This window comes from Ylistrum balloti, unplaced genomic scaffold, assembly GCF_031769215.1.
Source record: "Ylistrum balloti isolate Yb309-2 unplaced genomic scaffold, AGI_CSIRO_Ybal_v1 Utg369862, whole genome shotgun sequence".
In the NCBI taxonomy this organism is placed as follows: Eukaryota; Metazoa; Mollusca; class Bivalvia; order Pectinida; family Pectinidae; genus Ylistrum; species Ylistrum balloti.
The window spans coordinates 109,603-122,353 of NW_026782009.1; the positions used below are offsets into that span (position 1 = coordinate 109,603).

At 34.2% G+C, this 12,751-nt stretch overlaps 1 protein-coding gene across 1 annotated transcript in view; it reads right to left on the reverse strand.

Annotated features, from left to right (window-relative positions):
- LOC132545905 (sperm flagellar protein 1-like) overlaps positions 1-8,690 on the reverse strand; it is a 34,757-nt gene extending 26,067 nt beyond the window's left edge. The window contains exon 1 of the mRNA XM_060209587.1: positions 8,531-8,690. Within this exon, the coding sequence (XP_060065570.1) occupies positions 8,531-8,690 (160 nt within the window). The remainder of the gene's footprint in view (positions 1-8,530) is intronic.
- Positions 8,691-12,751: the final 4,061 nt, after the last annotated feature.

A 12,751-nucleotide genomic window follows, 5' to 3' on the forward strand; every position in this document is an offset into this window, starting at 1 on the left:
ACCTTGGAAGCAAACTATCCTTTCATCAAGCTACAAGATATTACAACAGTTACATCACACATATAGAACTTAAAACAACGACAAAGTTACAATTATCGCGAGCGATAACGTTGAGTGTCTCGATCAACCCTTCGGTCGATGGACGCCCTTAAAAACGTACAATTTGTCTATATTTTATAATCCTGTCATCACTAACAAACTCAAAAACAGAACTATTGTATGATGTCATTTCATGTAATATTTGGTAATAATTGATTTTAAATTTGTTCAATTGATATAAACGGTTCAGTTATGTCAATTCATGGATCTCCTTGCCTATGATAAAGAAATGACTAAATGAAATAGCAATGGAACACCTCAAGTCCCTCGATACTGTCGCTACAGCTGATAAAATGAATAAATTTTCACACCGCTTTTTACATACTAACATTTGTAAAGTGACAGAAGACTTGCTAATGTGCTTGGATACATTAAAGAGCAATAGTGTTTACACATAAACCTTAAAAACAGGTCACTTTTAAACTGCCCCCATATACTTGACATTACAAAGCCGTAAGTATCAATCAATTCCATTCACAATAACACTGGAGGGTTTTACAGGTAAAATTAAATTACTATTTAATTCGCGTATTTCCTTTAAATGGCAGGTAACGTTTATTGAGTTTGAACTGTTCTTTTAATCATAGGTTTAAACCAGACATAGAACAGCACACAAGTTTACTCTTGCAGGTACTGAAGTCGGATAGTAAAATTATTACATCAGTTTATTTTCTAAATATCAGTTTTCTCAAGTTTAAGAATGATAAAGCATTGCAGTTTTTTTCGTTACCTAATTCATGTCGTATGTCGCTTCGTGGTCTTAGTAATGTTTTGTTTATATGTATGATGTATTTGGTTGTGTTGATATTGTTATTTTCTCTACAATATCTAATTACAGAGTTGTGATGATAGGTTCGATACACCTGTGTGTTTGATTACATGTATATTGTATTGAATATCGCTGAACAGTTGGATATATTTCAGTTAATCAATAGGTGTAGTACATCTGTGTTTGTAGGGATGGCATAGGATTGCAATGTATTCTACACTGATACGGTCAACATTAAAGAGACTGTTGTAAATCTGCCAATATTTGTGACAAGTGTAACTTTACCAGTTTTACAAAATTTCATTAATATGAAATTGTGCGTGAAATCAGTATGTTACCTACATGCTGATATTGCATAATTATGCAAATTTCAAAGCGAAAATGGTTGTTAAATCGTGTGACAAACACCATTAAACGACCTCTAATGATTTACGGAATGGTTAGATATCAAATGATTCCATAAATAACCATATAGCGGAAAACAGAACATGGAGGCGTTATATAAGTACATCTAATTCTACAAAGAGATCAAGAACATTTTCATACCAGTGACTTGTGTCTGTTGAATTATAACTTAAATATATGAGAATAGCATGATTGATCAAAAGTAAAATATATTTCACATAAAGTTACTGATACAAACAACTCTATCACCGTTCATTTTATAGCACCAATACCCATCCCGTATACAATTCATAAAGTCATTACCACTCTAACAACACTTTAATTCTTATCCCCGAGTGGTACAAAAATACCGATGAGAATTATTATTATGTACGCGTATACATAATTCGTAGGTATTGATAGATATAGACGCTTACAGGCTTACAATAATTTTCATATTAAAACGTATTAAATAGAGGATTCTATGTGAGGTTTCTGCATTGTACCAAACATCTTGTTTCATGAAAGTCATATGAATTAAAACCGAACGTGAAATCCTGTTTATAACATAACTCAGAAATCTTTGCAAGCATTCGTTGTGAAAACAGCATTCTATTATATAGTCTCGCTCCGTATTTCTTTCTTTGGTGACGTCACACTGGATTACGTTATGAAGATATGACATCACAATAGAAACAAAGGGAGCTTTAAGCTAATTACAGTACCTTAAAGTAAAATTAAACGTATGGTTATGACGTCATTAATATTATTACACCAATAACAGTAGCTTATAAATGATGATATATTTCATTTACAAGAGTTAATGAGAGATCTCACTCGTAAATAGAGCATGATTGACAAAGGATTCGATTCTATACTATCAATCAAAGGATAAACTATTCATATATCTATCACATTTTAACATATATTACATTGTACATAAAATACTTGCAAAGTGGAATAAAAAAAGGTGTTTAATAGAATCACGTTGTAACAATTGCAAATAAATAAATCTTGAACAAAGAATTCATCTTTGAAATTATCATGTGAAAGATGACTAGCAGTAACTTCTAATAAAAGTTCTTGTTGACGAAATGATAACATAATTCAGACATATCTATAACCTTTAAACAGATGTTTCCTTTACAAAATCATCTCAACAACTGACTTGTACAAAATTTTAAAAAGGTATAGCCACACTTCCTATGTCACTCATCTGCATGTTCTTATCAGAGGACAACACTATCTGAAATAACGTTAAATTGTCCAGAGTGATCAGTGGTTGATATCAGCAATTACATCGCTGAGAAAAAACGTGCACTACTTGCACTGATTGTGGAACTGAGCATACTATCAAGTAATATCCAAGAAATATGAATGGTAAATATGGGAACACATTAAAGGTTAAGTGCGATCACGTAATCATCCAAATTGCTTTAAACTTCTAATGCGCCTAACCGTGACGATATTGTGTTATCAGAAATATATCTATGTAACCCAGAAACTTAAATGGTATGTTACATTTCCATTAAAGGTGTGATACATAATGCTTTAAAATACATGATTCATTCTCGAACGAACTGACAACAAAAACATTGGTATGATATCTTTATACTGTCAGTGGTTTTGATGTGACATTTATCTAAATGTTTCTACATAGAGATAACCAAACACGTACATATACGTCCACAGCTACAATTCCACAGGCAAACCAATTATAGATATACAGTTTCTTAAATACACATTTAGTTTCAGATCGTATGACTAAGTTAAAAGGAAAGTTAGAAATCAAGACAAAAGTTTAAACTCTGGATGATTGTATGTAAGAAAAAAGGATTATTCTCATACCAATTTGAATTTCACGTGTCATTTAAGTTTGGTCTACTGGGGATGTAGGTTTACAAAGCACTTGATTAGCATAAGTAAACCTCAGTATAGTTAGTCCCAATCAATATCAGGTAAGTAAATCCTTAAATAACCCAATCCACACAAACTTATCCATTACCTACAGACACTTGTACGAATCACATATATTTACATATCCTTCAACATTCATAACAGGTGCGACTGACAATACAAATAGGAATGACATTGCGAACACTAGTTTCTAATCCTATCCTATAACACTGCGATGTCTTTTGGTAACCCCTTAACAAAACAGTTGATATGGTGATAGCAGTTTACAACAGATCTAGAGAGAATACTCAATATAGTTTCCCTTAGCAGAGTGGTTGTGTGACAACAAAGTTCAAATAAGTGGTTAAAATGATAACAGATACCCCTAACACTGTGGTTGAAAGGATAATAGAGACCCCCTACACTGTGGTTGAAAGGATATCTGATACCCCCGACACTGTGGTTGAAACGGGATATCAGATACCCCGACACTGTGGTTGAAAGGATTACAGATACCCCTAACACTGTGGTTGAAAGGTTAATAGATACCCCTAACACAGTGGTTGAAAGGATATCAGAAACTCCCAACACTGCGGTTAAAAGGATTACAGATACCCCTAACACTGTGGTTGAAAGGTTGATAGATACTCCTAACACAGTGGTTGAAAGGATATCAAATACCCCCGACACTGTGGTTGAACGGATTACAGATACCCCTAACACTGTGGTTGAAAGGTTAATAGATACCCCTAACACAGTGGTTGAAAGGATATCAGATACCCCCAATACTGTGGTTGAAAGGTTAATAGATACCCGTAACACTGTGGTTGAAAGGATAACAGATACCCCTAACACTGAGATTGAAAGGATATCAGATACCCCTAACACTGTGGTTGAAAGGATAACAGATACCCCTAACACTGTGGTTGAAAGGATATCAGATAACCCCGACACTGTGGTTGAAAGGATATCAGATACCCCGACACTGTGGTTGAAAGGATTACAGATACCCCTAACACTGTGGTTGAAAGGTTAATAGATACCCCTAACACAGTGGTTGAAAGGATATCAGAAACTCCCAACACTGCGGTTAAAAGGATTACAGATACCCCTAACACTGTGGTTGAAAGGTTGATAGGTACTCCTAACACAGTGGTTGAAAGGATATCAAATACCCCCGACACTGTGGTTGAACGGATTACAGATACCCCTAACACTGTGGTTGAAAGGTTAATAGATACCCCTAACACAGTGGTTGAAAGGATATCAAATAACCTCGACACTGTGGTTGAAAGGATTACAGATACCCCTAACACTGAGATTGAAAGGATATCAGATACCCCTAACACTGTGGTTGAAAGGATATCAGATACCCCTAACACTGTGGTTGAAAGGATAATAGATACCCCTAACACTGAGATTGAATGGATATCAGATACCCCTAACACTGTGGTTGAAAGGATATCAGATACCCCTAACACTGAGATTGAAAGGATATCAGATACCCCTAACACTGAGATTGAAAGGATATCAGATACCCGTAACACTGTGGTTGAAAGGATATCAAATACCCCCGACACCGTGGTTGAAAGGATTACAGATACCCCTAACACTGAGATTGAAAGGATATCAGATACCCGTAACACTGTGGTTGAAAGAATATCAGATACCCCTAACACTGAGATTGAAAGGATATCAGATATCCCTAATACTGTGGTTGAAAGGATATCAGATACCCCTAACACTGTGGCTGAAAGGATAATAGATACCCCTAATACTGAGATTGAATGGATATCAGATACCCCTAACACTGTGGTTGAAAGGATATCAGATACCCCTAACACTGAGATTGAAAGGATATCAGATACCCGTAACACTGTGGTTGAAAGGATATCAGATACCCCTAACACTGTGGTTGAAAGGATAATAGATACCCCTAACATTGAGATTGAATGGATATCAGATACCCCTAACACTGTGGTTGAAAGGATATCAGATACCCCTAACACTGTGGTTGAATGGATAACAGATTCTCCTAACACTGTGGTTGAAAGGATATCAGAAACTCCCAACACTGCGGTTAAAAGGATTACAGATACCCCTAACACTGTGGTTGAAAGGTTGATAGGTACTCCTAACACAGTGGTTGAAAGGATATCAAATACCCCCGACACTGTGGTTGAACGGATTACAGATACCCCTAACACTGTGGTTGAAAGGTTAATAGATACCCCTAACACAGTGGTTGAAAGGATATCAAATAACCTCGACACTGTGGTTGAAAGGATTACAGATACCCCTAACACTGAGATTGAAAGGATATCAGATACCCCTAACACTGTGGTTGAAAGGATATCAGATACCCCTAACACTGTGGTTGAAAGGATAATAGATACCCCTAACACTGAGATTGAATGGATATCAGATACCCCTAACACTGTGGTTGAAAGGATATCAGATACCCCTAACACTGAGATTGAAAGGATATCAGATACCCCTAACACTGAGATTGAAAGGATATCAGATACCCGTAACACTGTGGTTGAAAGGATATCAAATACCCCCGACACCGTGGTTGAAAGGATTACAGATACCCCTAACACTGAGATTGAAAGGATATCAGATACCCGTAACACTGTGGTTGAAAGAATATCAGATACCCCTAACACTGAGATTGAAAGGATATCAGATATCCCTAATACTGTGGTTGAAAGGATATCAGATACCCCTAACACTGTGGCTGAAAGGATATCAGATACCCCTAACACTGTGGTTGAATGGATAACAGATTCTCCTAACACTGTGGTTGAAAGGATATCAGATACTCCTAATACTGTTGTTGAAATGATAACAGATACCTCTAACACTGTGGTAGAATGGATAACAGATACTCCTAACACTGTGGTTGAAAGAGTGACAAAAACCATTGACACAGTCATAACTTAACCCTCATACATAACAGTGTATCGAAACTCCCTCCAGTATACAAATGACATGCTAATGACTAAAAGGGAGGTTCAGATGACGTCAAAGGAAAGCTTGACGCTGATGAATTAAATGCAACACTACTGTATTTGATCGCCAGAGCAATGTTCGTATTAAAGAGGGTAGAGAGTGTGACGCAATCAAGAGTAATATCTAAAACCTCACTTTGTTGAAAAACGTTTTTTCTATTGTTTGTTTGTTTTTCTATTTGTGAGGTTTCGTGTATTCCTAAAAACGTATTTCAATTTGATAGCGGTCAGACACGACCTTACCAGGGCTAAGTCGTTTTACTTCTGGCTAATGATAAAGTTTTCCCCTTTAATTAGGCCAGTGTTTTGTTGAGAGTCCACAGTGACTATGTATATAACGTGTTGCTATATAATGGCGTGTGTATGATCATATCCTCAAGATTCGTAACCCGTGAGTGGGCTGGGTACTATTCCGTCAGTCGTTAAATAGATATGTATCAGTTGAGTGGGGTGTATACCATCAGGATTTCAGTACTAGCTACTCCCCAATGTCGTGTGTAATATAATTGTTTTTAAAGTATCAGAATATTGTAGGGAATTTAATGGTCGTATCTGTTGTTACGTTACTACACTGTATGTATCACATATTTGGGGTATGATTTAATATGTTTTCCTTAATGATCAACGTCTTACTTCTATAGGCCTAGTTTGGTTGTCAGGTTCCGTTCACATGATAGATATAAAAAATGCCTGTTATAGTGCATATATTTTTACATTCTAAACATCGCAGTTTTGTAAACCAGCAAGTATATCAGATCAGCCTAATTTTAATCACTAATATGAGATAGTCAGGAAAGACAAAACATAGCACCTAACCTGCTGGGTCCTATATCTGTGTACAAAACAAACAAAAAAGGTTTTCTATACATCTACCCAACCAATAATCGAATAACTACAAAATGAAATGAAGAATTAAGAATAAGTAAAAGTCATCCTTTGTACTTTTTCTTTCTGTGGAAATGAAACGAAGTGAGTGTTTGTATCTTCCTGCCAACTTCCCTGGTATAAAGACATACAGTGAATCCTATACCGACAACACATATTATTTTACATAGCCTTTCACGAGTTTCTGGAGTGATGCACTGTACTTCTACTGAACTGCTCTGCACATCTACCTGCTACATGGTTGTTAGAGGCAACTTATCTTGGGAACTTTACATTTCTCACCTTGCTAAAGATCTTTATTCTTCCTAATGTCTCCTATTTACATTGCCTCACTCTTGATGAAACTTGCTTTTAAACAAATGTTATCAGATTTAATGGTCACTGTCAAGAAATTTGGATAGAAGATATCTTTGTATGGCAATTATATCGAAAATACCGTGTGTTTACAAACGAAAACACGTGATTCGCGAGTCTGTAAGATGTATTGTATCGTGAACATCATTTCATCACTTACCGTAGTGCTGAATAACACAAACCTTGAATAATACAAACAGCTTTGTGATATATCTTTATAAATTTTGTCAGCCAACACAATTCTGCCATTTCACACTTAGGACCCCTTTCTACTTTCACAATCTATATATCAACATGTCCGAAAAGTATGTAACAATACATACGTTCAAATGCCCTGAAGTAATTCATTTTCTTAAAAGAAAAAATCAGACAATTCACACTAGGTGAAAATGTCTGCAATACACACAGAGCTGTGTCTTCCTAAAAGACATAAGAAACGTATCAAATAACATGTCACTACTTAGCACTCCAAACATTTGAAGACCTATGTACACTGATCTCCCGTTTCTAGGGGCATGTTCCAAAACAGTGACTCTATAATGGAAGTATTTTACCATATCATAAAAGCTATTTTGATGTGTATACATATATATATTTTTTTCAAAATAAAACAAAACCACATTTTTTGATAGTTATGTATCAGTGATAAAATATAAAATTTATTGGAAAAATGCGTTTTTCAATGCATCAGTAAGTATCACAGGAATGCAAAAAAAAGAATATCAATGGTGTATTATACGTTATAAAATCCAATAAGATTAAGAAAAAACCAAAACAAACAAAAAGCCAAAACACAGGGTTTTAAGATATCATTTACCGAGGGAATATGTCAGTTTATCTGACGTTCTTTCTACTGCAAGTGCCAAAGCCCTACACTATATAGCCAATACACTTAATCTGCCCCTTTCTCTGGATCAATATACTATTTCACCATTAACCTGGTATTAAACTGAGCCTATTAAACTGGCATTTATCCATCTATCGACCCTGCTGGCCGGTGACCACACTATGAAATTGTATAATGTCTACTGTATATTTTTTCATGTCATTTATAATAGTGAAATAAATATATCTATATCACCTTAAAAAAAAAAAAAACGAAAAAACGAAAAATTATAGAATATCTCACCTCCATCCTCGAAATCCTTAGCTATGTTACGTTTTGGTCTAGAAAGAGGTAGGTCGTTTATCCATGCCACCACACTGGCTATCTCGGTCTCATCCACATAGTCCTCCATACCAATGGTGTTCATCCCGTTAAGGTTCTTCCTCAATGTAATTGTCGTCATAATTTAACAAGAAAGGTGAATAGTACTGAACACATCCCAATAGGCAGAATACCATTCATTCATTACATCCTAGAGCTTAACCTCTACGCACACTTAGGCCTACTGTATATGCTTTACTATCCAGGTAAGGAAGTGTCAACCCAACCTTATTAAAGCAAGCAGGTGCCCGTTCGTTTGTTGTCGTATAGTAACAGTTGTACTCGACACGCGAAAGTTATTCGTTTGAGAGACCCTGGACGAAAATGAAAGTACAATGTAAACAGAGTAAAAAAAAACATCAATTAAATAATTTACCTTTCCGGACTTCGTTCTTGTTTACTTTTTTAAAAACATTTGTTACATTATTATTCATCAAAAATTTGGTTATCATCAATAGTTTTCTATTTCAAATCGATAAAAGATATTTTCACTTACGGGTGTGTGCGAATAAAGGGAGGTAACTACAATTACGCGTTTCGCGGATTTCTGGTTGTCATTTTCACAACGGTCAAAATTAGTCTGTCGTATCTGCACTCATTTTCATCACTATTTTACACCATGTTTTTAGAAAACAAAAACAAACAATTAGGATGGTGGGTCTACAACAATGGAAGATTCAACATCTACCAATTCAAGTACGTAAAACAATATTGATAATTTAGAAAGTCAATTGAATATTTCAAATTTAGATCATTGATATTGAAAAAAAAAACTGTAATTGTAACTATAGATACAACTAATATCAATAGTCATCAGTGTTTTTATCAGAAAAAAAGATAAAACGAATAAATAAATTAGTATTTTTCTGTCTTTTGATTTGTAAATGTCATGACCGAACATTTTGAGAACAAATTATAAACAAAATGAAATCCAGCGGTTTGATAAATGTCAGAAGGAGGCTTGGTCTACATAGGAATGCTCGGTTGTGCTGTAAATCAACACGAATCTCAATTCTAGGCAGTACTCCTTTTTGTTTTTAATTCCCATCTGATCAAAGGTTATGTAATATCAAGAGATTTTAGCTTGCGTGTTTTACAATTTGAACAGGTCAAGTTTTATTAATAACAGAGAGTGATATAATTTACAATCAACAGGCACATCAACCTAGTAGTTGTTAAATTTAATAAGATTTTGATAGGAATATTTTTCTTTGGTTTCATGCAGATCTGAAAGAAATCCCGAACTGTAAACATATGTATAAACGCGCATTCATTCAGTTTGCTGTTCGGTTATCTTTTTAAGACCTACATGAAACTAGAAATTATTCCTATCAAAGATTACAATAAATTTCTTAAATTCGTTTTTAAAGCAAAAACACGACACACAAATGGGCCAATTTCATAATTAAATGATGTTTATATATTAACAAATTATGCATAAGACGTGACGTCATTGACAGTATTCGCGCCACTTTCAGTCATTCGAACTTCACTAATGAGTGCGCCTGTCACTTCCCAAACGAAGATGTAAAGTAATGGAATGACGAATTTAACATCAATATCTTGTGATCGCTACACTACGAGCATGGAGTAGCCAGTGATGAAATAATTGTAGTGATAGGTGGTTTATTGGTCATGCAAGATAAAACGTGTAACACAGGTGTCAGTGGAGGGAAGTAAATAAACAGGAATTTCATTCATGTAAAAATGAGACCGAAGAGACCAGGCGCAAGGTGGCAACAACAATGACAACTGTTTTAATCTCATAAGCATTAAAGTAAAGAGAATAGGCTACATATAAACTACATGGTTGGACAGGATAGCAAACGTATTGTGAAGTGATTATCTCATTGATATCCGTAATGAATTTAATTGAATTAAACATATTTTATTGTAAATTATTTACGAAAGCATCAGGTACAAGATATTTCAATTTAGTCAATGACACCAACTCACATTGTGTCACATAGTTGTATAAAGTATAAAACTTAAATGCAATTTGGCCTTGTATAGCAATACCTGGACAGGTAATGTTTTAAACTATTTTAAATATTGTCTGTTGAGAACCATTAAACAATAATGAAATATTTGTCGCCAATTATTCTTAGATTACAAAAAATACATAATCTTTATAGGAAAGAATATCCTCTTGGCAAGCTGAATGAATGCGCTTTGCTGTCATTGACGCCTCCTATCATTAACAAGTGGGCGGAGCTAGATTTGCTACGTCAAGAAATGAAAAGAAAAAATAAACGAATCAGAATGCTTCATTTTGCATACAAACAACGAAAATTTGATTATTTTGACATGCACCTGACCAATACACATGTGTGCACATATCCTTGAATTCTTTCTAAAATCAAATGTTCGAAGTACACAATCATAATTTAAATTTTCATTTACTGCATACGGAAGTTAATTACACGGATGATCACCGATTCACAATTTTACCTGCTGTTATATAACAGTGTGTCATTATTGTCTATAATTACAAACATCATCATTTCTTTGTTCAGAAGAGTGCAGTTGAAGGGAAGTAACTATTTTAGTCATATGTATGATATACATTGAGTTGCGAGCGGAATGCTCACTTGCTCTCAAATTATAAACAAAACTTAGTTTTCAAAGACATTTCACATCCACAGGTAATAGTAACACAGTGGAGACTCTGGCTTATACGGGAGGTTCCCGATTTGCCCACCTTTTTATAAGACAAAGAAAGATGACGTTTTGGGCCAAATTGAATTGATAGAATCTTCACATAACAAACTGGGTCATAAATTGTATCAGATAACTAATAATTACAATACACAGTTGTCTTATTGTATCAAACATGTCTTCGAAGAATGTGATTTACTGAATATCTTTGAATCCCATGAAGTCATTGATATACCTTCCCTGAAAAAATTCTCTTCCATACTCTTAAAATGATTTTTTATTTATAGTTGGAAAAACAATGTTTTCAATTCCTCAAGAGGGACGAATCATAGACTTTATAGATACGAAATGGTTCTAGAGAAATATTTGCTGGATCTCCCCCCGAGATTGTCTAAGGTCAATTGTAAATTTAGAACTTGTGATATCGAATAAGCTGTTGAAATCGGCAGATGGAATAATATACCTAGAGAAAAATAGAATTTGTAACCCTTGTAATATTCACGAAATAGGAGGTGAGTTCCATTATTTATTTAATTGTAGTGACCAACAAATATTAGTTAATAGAAAGAAATTGATATCCTGATATTATTTTGAAAGACTCCGTACATCTAAATTTAACACTTTATTCAGTGATGTTGCTTATGATGAATTGACATCACCTGTAAAATTTATTAAGATAATTAATGATCGGCTAAACTCGGAGATAATTAATGATCGGCTACATCACCTGTAAAATTTATTAAGATAATTAATGATCGGCTAAACTCGGAGATAATTAATGATCGGCTACATCACCTGTAAAATTTATTAAGATAATTAATGATCGGCTAAACTCGAAGATAATTAATGATCGGCTAAACTCGGAAAACTAATGTCATTTGTATAAATATCATGTTGCTGTGGTATTGCATATGTCCTACTTGTACTTTAATTCTCTATACTACTTTGTTCACGAGATTAAAATCTTTGTCTTTGTCTTGTTTTATGATGACCATGGCAAACCAATTATAGTCCATACTTATCCTGCATTTCACCTGAGCTCATTTATCTGCGTTTTTACCTGTGATATCTGTTACATAAGAGATTATACTATGAATTATTTTTTAAATCAAGTTTTTAACTTATTCTTTTTAAATGAATAAATTGATATGATAATCATCTAATAATAGTGTATTACATGATACACTTTTCATATGATATCACATTAGCTGACTTGAAAAGCATACAATAATATTACATTTTATAATACACATTTCACCTTTGATGCCTTCAAATACATACAATGTACAATGATATTACATTTCAGATACACATTACATATAATTCTTCGTTTGTTGAAATGAAATACATATAATAATGTATTATTTCATTAATACATTAAAGATAATTTTACATTATTCCCTTGATACACATTACGTACAATATAATAACAATGATATAAAATATATAACATACATTATTTTATATACAATACAAGTACAAACA